At 35.8% G+C, this 13,402-nt stretch overlaps 2 protein-coding genes across 5 annotated transcripts in view; both read left to right on the top strand.

The window, feature by feature from the left end:
• The window catches only part of cpeb4a (cytoplasmic polyadenylation element binding protein 4a), a 68,641-nt gene extending 65,068 nt beyond the window's left edge, over positions 1-3,573 (top strand). For all 4 annotated transcript variants that reach the window (XM_056471785.1, XM_056471786.1, XM_056471782.1 and 1 more), the window contains one exon: positions 573-3,573. In XM_056471785.1, coding sequence (XP_056327760.1) covers positions 573-800 — 228 coding nt within the window. In that variant the 3' untranslated portion in view covers positions 801-3,573. The remainder of the gene's footprint in view (positions 1-572) is intronic.
• A 1,164-nt stretch (positions 3,574-4,737) lies between these two features.
• Positions 4,738-6,531, top strand: si:ch211-277c7.7 (uncharacterized protein LOC100538111 homolog). The gene is made up of 4 exons (XM_056472950.1): positions 4,738-5,123; positions 5,210-5,268; positions 5,344-5,470; positions 6,459-6,531. The coding sequence occupies exons 1-3, from the start codon at positions 4,817-4,819 to the stop codon at positions 5,449-5,451; spliced, it is 474 nt and encodes a 157-aa protein (XP_056328925.1). The 5' UTR covers positions 4,738-4,816; the 3' UTR covers positions 5,452-5,470; positions 6,459-6,531.
• The last annotated feature ends 6,871 nt before the right edge of the window (positions 6,532-13,402 follow it).

Raw genomic sequence — 13,402 nt, 5'->3', positions numbered from 1 at the left:
CTACGGACAATTTAGTCTACCCAATTCACCTGTACTGCATGTCTTTGGACTGTGGGGGAAACCGGAGCACCCGGAGTAAACCCACGCGAACGCAGGGAGAACATGCAAACTCCACACAGAAACGCCAACTGACCCAAACGAGGCTCGAACCAGCGACCTTCTTGCTGTGAGGCGACAGCACTACCTACTGCGCCACTGCGTCGCCCTACACGGTTATGTGCAATTTTATTTATTTATTTTCTATATGCACATTTTCAAAATGTATGTGCATCTTGGCATTTTCATCAACTTCCATAAAAATAAGTGAATGGAAACGTAGCTAATGTTGCATAGCTGCTCTTCTTTTGTTGTAAGCTGTGCCTCAAAATATTGCAGTGAACACATTTTATTTATCAAACGAATATTTATTATTATTTGATATTTTTGTTTAATTTGTTCCATGGGCCAATTTTAGATGCCTTGTTTGACATGCCTGGTTTAAACGGTTTATGGTCTTCATTTTTTTGTTCTTCATGGTCAGGACTAACCTGCCTCTGCATTTTTGCTAAGCTAAAAGTGTCTGCCTTTTTCAGGTGGAAGTAAAGCCATATGTACTGGATGACCAGCTGTGTGATGAGTGTCAGGGCACGCGTTGCGGGGGCAAGTTTGCTCCGTTCTTCTGTGCTAATGTCACTTGTCTTCAATACTACTGTGAATACTGCTGGGCAGCCATTCACTCGCGTGCCGGACGTGAGTTTCACAAGCCTCTAGTGAAGGAGGGAGGAGACCGGCCTCGCCACATCTCCTTCCGCTGGAACTGATCTGGGACGTCAAGGCTGTGCTATTCCTATACATGCACTTTTCATTTTGCTAAGTCCTTTTTATTTCGAGTTCTTTTTAAGTCTAAAAATTTGTATTTATTCTTAAGTTTTTAATTTTTTTTGCAGAAGAGAATGCTAAAAGAAAATGGTGTAATCCTGATTTTTGTTGAAAAGCTACATTGGTGCGCATGAAGACTTGAATGCATTAGATTTAAAAATATAGATGTTTAGCCTGACTTGACTCTGAATTACTGTTCTATCTTTATTCTCTCGGAGCCTCATCTTCTGTTCGTAATGGGTCACATTTTCACTTGAAGGCTATTCACAAAGAGGCTGGAAATGTAAGGATTCAAGCCTCGTTCATATGACTTTAATGTTGAGGTTTGCTATTTCAATGACTAATCTTAAATGGTTGCATGGCAAATACGGAATCTTCTAGTTACTCCTTTCAAACAAACGCATAGTAGCAGCTTGCAAAAGACCACAAGCTATCGTACGAATGATATAAAATGACATTTTTCTTTAAGGGGTCTATTCAGGAACGATTATGTGGACTGATTCTAACATGCAGATCTTTGTGATTTAGCAGGAAAATTATGAAGTTGTCAAAAACCTGTTAGACGTTGTTCTCTTAAATGCTCAGACTCAGGCTTTCCAATCCTGAATCATTATATACAGATTGCTATTAAACTACATCTAAGATACCTGTAACGTAATCAAGCGTATATGACCCTGAGGCCGGTTAAAGGACAGTAGAGATGCAGTGATAAAAGATGTGACTGTATGTTGTGCTTGATGCGCAGGATTTTAGTCAGGCAAACCAAAGATGAGCCTTAGAGATATCCTACTGTCTGTGGTTATACAATGAAGATTATATAAATATAATATATATCTACATGATAGAAAGTTTAAAAACGTAATTGGTTTGATGGATTAAAACATAATTCTATTAACTTAAGTATTTATGATTCTTGTAATGGTTATGGCAGTAACTTTGGCTCATTTGTCAGGGATTTTGTGCTAAAAGCTAACTCAGTGTCGTAGTATTTGCTAATGAGAAATTACCTTGTGTTGCATTGATGATAGTGTTTTACTGCATGGGTTTTGCCATGGGTTCATTGGTGTTCTAACTGAGCATTGCAGTAGCTGAGCACATTTCAAAGAATTTGAAAAACGAATATTATTTTTTACATGGTCTGCTGATTTTTGTACTGTGTTTTATAGCTAATTATTTTGTCATGGACGTAAAACCATTATGCACTACTTTTCTAAATATTGTTTTTCAAGTCACTTTTTTCCACAAATGGAAAGTCCTTTTGTGATAACTTTTTTTTTTCACTTGTTGAATATAGATTTTGTACCTTTTGTTACTAAGAGATCTGGTTATAACGCAAGCGCATACCTTAAAGAAAAGAAAAGAAAATGCAAATATAATTTTGTTTAGGTTTCTATGTATTTACGTGCTGAAATCCCTAGATTGTCGCATATATATATATTTAGGTGACTGTATTGTTGAAACTAATATCTAATATTTGCAAAATGAAAACAGTGTTCATTTCTGTCTTAATGGGCAAAGTAAATAATCTAGCATGACACAAATTCCTTAATGTGTGGTACATGTAGAAAAATAAATATATACCTATATGGTACCTACCCGTTATCGGTTATGAGAATGACGATAATCCCTCATTATTGGCTTTAGAAAATAATTAACAATGTAAATTAGAGTAATGTTAGGATGCACCTTGTATCACAATAATGAATGTTCCATATTAAAAATATTAATGTTTACTGTTGTGTATAATTCAGAGAGGCAACAAGGTTAAATAAATTCAGTAGGTACGCATGAGCTAAATCTAAGTTATGGTTTCTTTCTTTAAATAGTACTTTTATTTCAAACCTTTTGCCATGTTGTGGGAAACGTTTAGCCACATTTTCAGTTGTGTACCTTCCCCATGCACAAACCGTGCATAACCCACGTTACTGTATTTACTAGTTGACAAAAAGAGGGTGATTAGTCACGTATTAATTCAGGGTTTACTTGAAAACACTTTCAAAATATTGACAGTGAGATCTGTGCAATACTTTTCCCCCAGAGACCTACTTTTATTTTAAACTACGTGCAAATCCATTACTTCTACACCTCACCTCAAGAACCCTCCTTCAGCCATTATATCCTTTATTGTTCTCTGATTTATACCGTAAAGAAGAACTACTTAATATATATATATAGGTGTTTTTACTTTTATGTATTCACATATTTTCCTACTTGAGTTCATGCTACTGTGATTACAAACTATGTAAATATTAAGTGAATAATGTTTTGACCATTTACTGATATATTTTTAATTGGAATGTAATAATTGTCATTTTGATTATAGTTTTTGATCAGTACACTTAGATTTTCTAGTTTTAATAATCACTATATTGTGCTTCATGTCTACAGAAGGATACGAAAAAAATATCAGAAAACTATCTATGTAACTGCTTATTTAAATTTACATAGTTTATAACTGTGTATGGGAAGGTGTATTTATCAATAGATTTTTATAAGAGGAATAATTTTTTTGCTATGTCATTTCTAAGTTTTAATTTTTATATTTTAAATCCATATGGAGTTATGTAAAGAAAAAATATCATTTTATAGTTGGGTTAGTCATACATGTGCTTTGGTAGTTGAGTCTTGATTATTTGCGGTTAAATATTTATAACAGAATGCTTAAAGTATTTGTAATGTGAAATGTTGAATGAATAAACTTGATTGCAGGAAACAACGTGGGTCTCGTCTCGTCCATTAAAAGGAATGAAACATAGAAGAGAAATGTATCTGTAATTAATGTTAAGTTGACTCAACCTTCAAAGGTGTAAGGCATCATCTTTTGATAGAGCGCAGTTGGAAATGCATTAAGCTGCTGGCACGTTGTCTGAGAATGGGGTCAAACCTATTTTTAGCTTGTTTGATGCAGCGTGCAAAGACAGCATTATGATTATGAGGACAAAACGGTGAGACCTTGATTATTCTGGAATTACTGAGATTGATAACTGTTTGTACTATAGCGTAAGGGCATATTAATGCATCTTTTATGAAGGCATGCATGAGATATGCAAATTAGTACTTCTAACGCATTGCTGGCAGCCCCTTGTGCTGTAATGGATATTGTTCTATGAATTTACTTATATATAAACTGATTTTATATCAGATCTGAATAACGTTTATAATGCAGATACAGTAGGCCGCCTTCACGCGATTATTGCAGATGGAAAAAGCGCCATCTGGCGGGACTTTTGTTAATGCATCAAAACAAGTGGACATCAATTTATAACTATTTTTATGTCCAAATCAATTGTATTGTAGTTTATGTTGATCTATCTAGTTAAAGGATCTATGTGCTACGTTAGTTACGTTACTCAAAATAACGTTTTAGTAAATTCTTTTGAAGTAAATGTAAATTATTTATGTAATTTTATTTTTCATTAATAAACATATTTCACAATTCATACCTATTTATATTACTTTTTACTGAGAACGCCTATATTAAATTACAATTGCTTGAATGGTGAAAGTGCAGCACATAATCAGTGTGTTAGGAAATGTAAAATGAAAAGAACTTAGCTTCATTATTCATCAGTGTGTCGTCATAAAGCATTAAAACATGCCACTGGAACCATATTTAATGTAAAATCTAATGAGGTTGTAAATGAACTATGGAGCAAAATGACAGAAAAACTATTAATTACGTACATATTCTGTCTGTTTCTACCACAATTAAGTCGTAGAACTTAAACAAAATAATATTTGAAAACATTTAAGGGAAAATATAGTTTATTAATGAACTGTTATTTTTGCATTAACTGCTCCTTTAAGGGCCTACAGTCTAGTTTATGTGCCGCCATTTGCATACATTATAGTACTGTTGATGAACTCGTCTAAGAAACTTCTGTCCCTATTCACAACACTCTAATACGTGAACTACTTTATTTTGTAAATATATTGTTGTGTTTTGTCGCCGTTTAAAATGTCAACTTACCGTAAACTGCTTTACACGCCGCTCTTCGGTTCTCAGTCGTTCCAACCTGACAAGAAAACAGGACGAAACGGAGAAAACAAACTGAGAAAGAAAAAGAACACTCTGACTCAAGAGGGAACTCCACTTATGTTTGACACGAGTCCTGAAATAACACCATGCTTTTCAAGAAAGGTGAAAATACACCACCTTTTGAGGGTTTACTCGAATGTGGGGATGTCGAAGAAAAAATCGTCGGTTAATCTGAGGGAATCTAACGGCAGAAAACCACCACAGCGCGCCAAACATTCAGTGAGAGGTCCGTGAGGACATAAAACACACACGTTTGCATACTCTGTAATATACAGAAACGTTAGAATATAAATGTGTTTATGCTTTTTGTAGAACCATCCTCTGATGATTTTGCATTTCCGTCAAGAAGGACTCGAACCGAAAATAAAATGGTGGGTTTGGTAGGCGTTCAGAGTTTTATGGCATTTTATTTTTGTGACCTGTTTCTTTTTTTACCTCATTGTCAGGCCCGAACAAAACAGGATGTGTTGAGGACGATCAAGAGAATGGTGGAGGAGAACAGGGTCATCAGAGTGCGATTACTCACCTTGAGGCAGATGAGCAGAAGCAAATGAGGTTTGCATATGTCTGCAGGTAAAAGCACATGATAAAAAGTAATTTGCGTCAATGTTTGCACACCCTCATGTTTCACGCCCGTATGATAAATTTTTATGATTAACAAAAAATATTTTTAAAGAGTCACTTCATTTTGAACTACGTGTTCATATTTATCTTGAAGAACTAAAAAAAATAGCCTACTACACTATAAAATAGCTATAGAATAAGTCTGTAGGTCTTTGTGCTTGTGCCTTAGGCTTCTACTAAGCCATATGATTATGGCTTTGTAATAACAGACTAACGTTAATATTTAAGAAAAAAGCTGTGTAAAGAACATGTTGAGAATAGATATTAACTATAGCTATCTTGCTTTTTTTCCTTATCATTAATATATTAATTAATAGTTAATACAGTTGAAGTCAGAATTATTAGCCCCCCTATTTATTTTCTCTCCAATTTCTGTTTAACGGAGAGAAGATTTTTTTCAACACATTTATAAACAAAATAGTTTTAATAACTCATTTCTAATAACTGATTTATTTTATCTTTGCCATGATGACAGTAAATAATATTTTCCTAGATATTTTTTCAGGACACTTCTATACAGCTTAAAGTGACATTTAAAGGCTTAACTAGGTTAATTAGGTTAACTAGGCAGGTTAGGGAAATTAGTAAAGTTTGTGTATAACGCTGATTTGTTCTGTAGACTGGGGGGTTGCATGGGGGGTTGTTTTGATTATGTTTTTAAATAAACTGGTCTTACACTTCATATTTTCTGATTTTTCATAGTATTTGTATTAAATCCATTACTTTTACCATAAACCGACATGTCAACCATTTGGTAGAGGTTGATATTTTAGAAATTATGGGATGTGTTCACCAAAAATGCATTAAGTGTGTTAACTAACGACATTAGGAGTTAAATGCAATCCATTTTTTGGTGGCGCAGTTAAATGGTTTATAATGACAAAATACTTGTTTTAATTAAATTAATTTTAATTTGTGTTCCATATTTCATTTTTAGGTGGTACCACATGCAAAGAACATTTAAGAGGAAAAGACAATTCTCTGTTAAATGCTTTTGTAAACTAGAGAAGGGAATTTGGTGATCCTTCACCTTTCCGTCGATTGCTCTAAAAAATGTTTTATATGACTTATAAGTTCAATATATGTTACACATTTCAGAACTAAATAAAATATTGTAGAGGAAACTAGTATGACTGATAGATCACCACTAGGTGGTGATATTTCCTAAATTAAAAGCAGCTAAAGAAACCGATTTGAGGTTCACATGTAAATATTTATTTATTTATTAACTTGCAATTTTAAGTATTTTACTAGTTATTTGTTACCTTTTAAATATTTATCAATATGTATTTATTGATTTATTTTCATTTGTATATCTGTATTTTGGGCTAATTCATGCCAGTAATGTAAGTAACTTAACTTTTAATGACTATGTTCATCCATGAAATGCTGATTTACCACTTCAGTGTTGCTGTGAATATTTGTTATATCGTGACAACATTGTGTTTGTTGCGAGTTGTTTGTTTAAAAAGTAAATTAATTAAAATACTATCATCATTACATCTGTATATTTATTTATTTGCTTCTGGAGGATAAAAACAGAAACTAAAATCAATCATCACTAAAGATTTAACCAACAAATAAAAATAAATTGCATTCGATTTCCACGGTAGAAGGAGATCAACATGTTGCTTGTGCAGGTTGTGGGTTTGTGGCATAAGACATCTAATAGAGAAGCTTTTATCAAGAACATGACCTCAGACGTTTAAATTGGGACATATTAATCATGTTGTCAAACCACGTCTGTATAATGGAGCAATAAACCCCAGGCTTGATTTCAGACAATGATGCTTATAGTTTAGGCCCCTCTCCTGGGCGCCTGCGATGATTATGTGTTTTCTTTGAGCATCAGCTAAATAACAGTGGGTAGATCTCTAAGATTAAATACAGGTTAAATGCAACTACTGTAAATGTTTGTTGTAGATTAGGATCAATTATAGAACTCCAACAAAAAAAAAAAAAAGGCAATGGATGCTCAGGGATGTTTAGATTTAGAACAATAACCAGCTAAACACGTATTTTACAGTAGATAGCAGTTACAAAGTGTCCCTCTCAAAATGAATCAGCATTAAATTCAAAGAAATATGTAAAATCAAACTGCCATAAAGTGTTAAAATAGGTATTTATATATATAAAAAGCCCAGAACAATGAGCTGTAGTTGTCCATGACTGCGTGACATTCTGGCCTTGCACATTTGATACAGATTCCAACACTGAATTAAGCTGTAATTATTTTCACCACCAGGCTCATTTAGGTTCCTGTGTTGAAACACGCTAAACAAGTGGAGCCACACCTTCTCTTTAGCGCTGTTATGAGTCCATAGCCACAAGCAGGGGTTGCTTAATGTAATTTTCATAATGATTTGCGGATAAACAGGGAAAACACAAATTATCTCTCAAAGGATAAGATAGACCACACTGCATCAATGTACACAACAGCACTGTAGGATAATTACAGTTTTTCTATACATCTTTCTTATTTTTTTGTTGTTTAATTTGCTTTATTTTTATGTAATCACATCATTCAGGTATTGCTGGGACTGCAGATACGGAATCTTCTATAATCAGCTCTGCTTCATGTTCCCTTTGAATTTAGCTTTGTTGGCTCATTAACTTCAGTACAGCGCCGTTTTTCATTTTCTCCTCTCTACATCACAATAAAGCTATTTATCATTTTTTCCACGTCTTTGGCATTCAGATTTAATATATTGTGTTTAATGACACATTTATGTTATAATGAGCTCCAGTAGACTGATAGAATCTCTATACTGTTTTGTCTTCAGCTCTCGACCTTGCACAAGCTTGATGTGGTTGAATGTGCACAAAGACAATGACAATGACTCAGCTTTACTGTGCCACGCACACCTTATGCTACTTTTGCACATCTTTCCCCTCACAGCCTATTTCCTTTTTAACTACACAGCATCCATAATTGATGAAACACCTCCATCTGAACAGCTGGAATTAGTTCTGAGGCTAAAAAACTTAGTTTGAGGCATACAGGAGTTATCATAGTTAATCATTTTGGTGCAATGTTTTAAATGAAAGTTGTACTTACAAAGACTTATTACACTTGCAATGCTGCTGGTCAGACTTTCAAAACCAGATCACTTGCTTTCATTACTGAAAGGTTCTTTAGGGAACCAAAAGTGGTTCTTCTGTTTAATGTGTAAAAGATAACTTTTGACACCTTTGAAAGTTTCCTCTCTGTCCAATTTGTCATCAGAAGGATTGATAAAGGTATGGCCATGAAATGTCTAACTAAACATCTATACTGCAGTTTTTAGCTTTCTCCTCTGTTTACAGTCCCACACTTTTTAAAATTGTGTATCAAAATTTGTATGACTAATATCACAATGGACCATCAGTTTTTTCAGTTCAATTCTCAATATTCATTATCAGAAAATATTCAATCAATACAGAATATGTTTCATCAATACAAATATTTATATTAAAGTCCTTTCCTTTCATAATGCTTCCACACTATTTACTCACCCCTTTTCCTGTTTACTTTCATATGTTTGTCTTTAAATTCCGATTCATTTAAACTGAAGAATAAGTTATTAGGTACATCTAAAATATTGTAAATCTCTTTCTAATAGACGTAGTTTTTGTAAAACTTTTTTGCAGTTTCATAAATGTTGTAAATAAATGTTGTAATTTGTAAAAGAAAAAAGGCTGCACGGTGGCGCAGTGGGTAGCACGTTTGCAACAGCAAGAAGGTCGCTGGTCGGAGCCTCGGCTGGGTCAGTTGGCGTTTGTGTAGAGTTTGCCACCGTGTTCTCCCCGTGTTCGCATGGGTTTCCTCTGGCTGCTCTGGTTTCCCCCATAAGTCCAAAGACGTGGTACAGGTGAATTAGGTAAGCTAAATTGTTCATAGCGTGTAAATGAGTGTGTATGGATGTTTCCCAGAGATGGGTTGCTGCTGGAAGGACACCCGCTGCGTAAAATATATGCTGGATAAGTTGGCGGTTCATTCAGCTTTGGCGACCCCGTATTAATAAAGGGACTAAGCCGGAAAGAAAATGAATGAATGAATTTGTAAAAAAAATTTTAAAACGCTTAGTGTGTAGTTCAGGTATTCACAGTGGGGATTTAAAGTACTAAAACTAGTAATAATAACCTGATTTTTTTTTTGTCCCTGTGACAAAATGTTTAGTTTTTTAATATATAAAACTGCTGAAAAAAGGGTTGAGTTAATGTACAGAAAGATATAGCCAGTTTGTTCAGTATAAAAATCATTCATTTATTAATCTTCTTTTCACTTTTGTCTCTTTATTAATCTGGGGTCACCACATCGGAGTGAACCACCAACTTATCCAGCATATGTTTTACGCAGCAGATACCCTTCCAGCTGCAACCTACACTGGGAAACATCCATACGCACTCATTCACACACATACACTACAGCCAATTTTAGCTTATTCAATTCACCTATAGCGCATGTCTTTGGACTGTGGGAGAAACCGGAGCACCCGGAGGAAACCCACGCAAACAAGGGGAGACCATGCTAACTCCACACAGAAATGCCAACTGACCCAGCCGGGGCTCGAATCAGCGACCTTCTTGCTGTAAGGCGATTGTGCTACCCACTGTGCTATCATGTTGCCCCTGTATAAAAGTCATGTTTATAGTAACACTAAAGCCCAATGTGTGTGATGTGAACCTTGTGAACATATAGTCAGGATAGAGTACAAGGGAGAGGAAACGATGACTATGTAACATCAGATTGATCAGAGACACATCGGAATGAGGGAGACAGACGGCATCAAGCACAACCTTTTACATAAGAGTAAGTCATGTGATCCTGTAAACAGGCCTTACCATTACCACATTTTTGCAACTCTACCCTCCAAAAAGACAAACTCTAAGTCTTGTGGTACAATGGCTATAACAACATTTGTCCTTTATTTTGATAGAATGTGGCTAATGTGGCATGATTCCATGCTGTTGTGTTTCGGTAAATAAACCAAATGTTCTCATTTCTTATTTTAGTAATTATTTAGTTTGGAACTATGATGTTTACTAAAAAATATACTTAACTTTAATGCAAGTGTGATATCTGACTATGTGTCGCAAGCATAATTAGTTTGTATTTTTGCTTTAACAATTTTGAAAATGTACAACTATCGTGGAAAAAAGCACCAAAGTGGTTTAATTGTATAATCTCTTTTATCCTCTCTTTAGTTCACAAATAGCAAATCTCTAGCTCTCTCTCTCTCTCTCTCTCTCTCTCTCTCTCTCTCTCTCTCTCTCTCTCTCTCTCGCTCTCTCTCGCTCTCTCTCTCTCTCTCTCTCTCTCTCTCTTCCTTTTTCTCATTAGCTCTTTGTTTCTTAAACACACACACACACTTTGAACATAGTGGTTATTATGTGTTTTAAATTGCTTCTGTAACAATCAATCATTTGCTTAATTATCCATTTTGGAAATTGCAAGCCATGAAGAAAAATCTGTATCTATAAAGAAATGCATTGATTTTTACCAACTGATTCACTGATTAACCATTAAGACCAGTTGGAATAAAATAATCAAATTATGTTAAACTTTTAAAAGAGTTTAGGTTTAAGAACTAAAATCCAACATGCTAAGACAAGCTTATTAAACTGAATCAGAAGATAGAAAAAAAAGAAACATTTTATTTGATAAAATATGCATTTTATGAGCTTTTGTGAAAATAGCAGAGTTTTGAATTTTTGGAACTCGATTTAAATCTCCCACCACCACCACTTTTTAAAAAACTGTTGTAAAAGCATAAGTGCTTTTTTAGTTGCTGCTTGAACACTAATTCCACCAATAATAATTGACTGTGGCTACTGCTACCTGTAAATATATACACTCACCGGCCACTTTATTAGGTACACCTTATTTAGATCAGGTTGGACCCACTTTTGCCATCAGAACTGCCTTAATTCTTCGTGGCATAGATTCAACAAGGTACTGGAAATATTCCTCAGAGATTTTAGTCCATATTGACTTGATAGCATCATGCGGTTGCTGCAGATTTGTCAGCTGCACATCTATGATGCACATCTCCCATTCCACCACATCCCAAAGGTGCTCTATTGGATTGAGATCTAGTGACTGTGGAGGCCATTTGAGTACAGTGAACTCATTGTCATGTTCAAGAAACCAATCTGAGATGATTAATGCTTTATGGCATGATGCGTTATCCTGCTGAAAGTAGCCATCAGAAGATGGGTACACTGTGGTCATAAAGGGATGGATATGGTCAGCAACAATACTCAGGTAGGCCATGGCATTGACACGATGCTCAATTGGTACTAATGGGCCCAAAGTTTGCCAAGGAAATATCCCCCACACCATTACACCACCACCAGCCTAAACTGTTGATACAAAGCAGGATGGATCCATGCTTTCATGTTATTGATGCCAAATTCTGACCCTACCATCCTAATGTCAAAGCAGAAATCTCATCAGACCAGGCATCATTTTCTATTTTCTATTGTCCAATTTTGGTGATCATGTGTGAATTTTCCTGTTCTTAGCTGTCATGTGTGGCACCCGGTGTGGTCTTCTGCTGCTGTACCCCATCCCCCTCGCCTTGTTTGATGTGTTGTGCGTTCAGAGATGCTCTTCTGCATACCTCGGTTGTAACAAGCAGTTATTTGAGTTACTGTTGCCTTTCTATCAGCTCACACCAGTCAGGCTATTCTCCTCTGACCTCTGGCATCAAGGCATTTGCGCCCACAGAACTGACATTCACTAGATATTTCCTCTTTTTTTGACCATTCTCTGTAAACCCTAGTGATGGTTTTGCGTGAAAATCCCAGTAGATCAGCAGTTTTTGAAATACTCAGATCAGCCCGTCCGGCACCAACAAAAATGCCACGTTCAAAGTCACTTAAATCACCCCCCTTCCTTTTTCCCACCATTCCTGATGCTCGTTTTGAACTGCAAGCAGATTGCTTGACCATGTCTACAGGCCTAAAGCATCTGAGATTGCTGCTATGTGAAGTTGGCTGATTAGAAATTTGCGTTGAAAAGACAGTTGAACCACGGTGTAACCTAATAAAGTGGCGCGGTGAGGTATAAGCACTGAGTCAACACAACATGATAAATGCAGGAACATTTAAAACTGCCGATCTGGAGAGACCAACTTGTGGAAAAGCCCAACAGAGACCAAATATCAGATTGTGGGATATAAGTTTTAAGGCAGACAATCGGCTTCAATTCATTAAATAGATGTGAACCACTGACTCTGGCTGATGGCAATCTCATTAAATAGTGCTTTATAGCTTTTAATTCACAACATGACAGAGAGCAATAAAATCCCCTCTACCTCTTGAATTATAAAACACGCTGTAAAAAAAGTCCTTGACAGAAGCAACTGCAGGGTGCAGTTACCTGTGCGACAGCTAAAACATATCCCAATATAACAAATAGAAAATTCCTCCACACCAAAAAACTTGTTTGTAAGGAAATTATCAAAATCACATCCTACTTTTCCCAGAAATGGGTTTGTCGTCTTAACTGCTAGCACACCGGTATAATTGCATATTGCTGTGAGGAAATGGAAAGGTGTCAGGAAGAAGCCTTCAAGCGCTTTACATTGTGCAAGCGCTGATGAGGGCGTAATAAGAACCTGGATCCATATAGCCAAGAGCGACGCAGGCAAGCAGTCCAGCTGTGTCAGAAACATTAGACTTGTCTCACTGTGCATGTTTCTATTGGTATGTGAACTACTCACATTCACACTCAGTGTTCAGTCACAGTATAGTGGCTTCCTTCTTAACTGGCACTGCATATTTCACTGTATGGGGTCTAATGGAGAGAGCTATCAAACAGAAACGGTCTGTGCAATTGTCTCGAATGTCGTTTTTGCCTGCCACGTGAAGAGCCTCATCTGGTGTACAGTCAGA

This window comes from Danio aesculapii, chromosome 14 (genome assembly GCF_903798145.1).
Source record: "Danio aesculapii chromosome 14, fDanAes4.1, whole genome shotgun sequence".
Taxonomy (NCBI): domain Eukaryota; kingdom Metazoa; phylum Chordata; class Actinopteri; order Cypriniformes; family Danionidae; genus Danio; species Danio aesculapii.
Note: the sequence above shows the minus strand (reverse complement) of the source record. Positions and strands in the feature narration are given on the sequence as shown.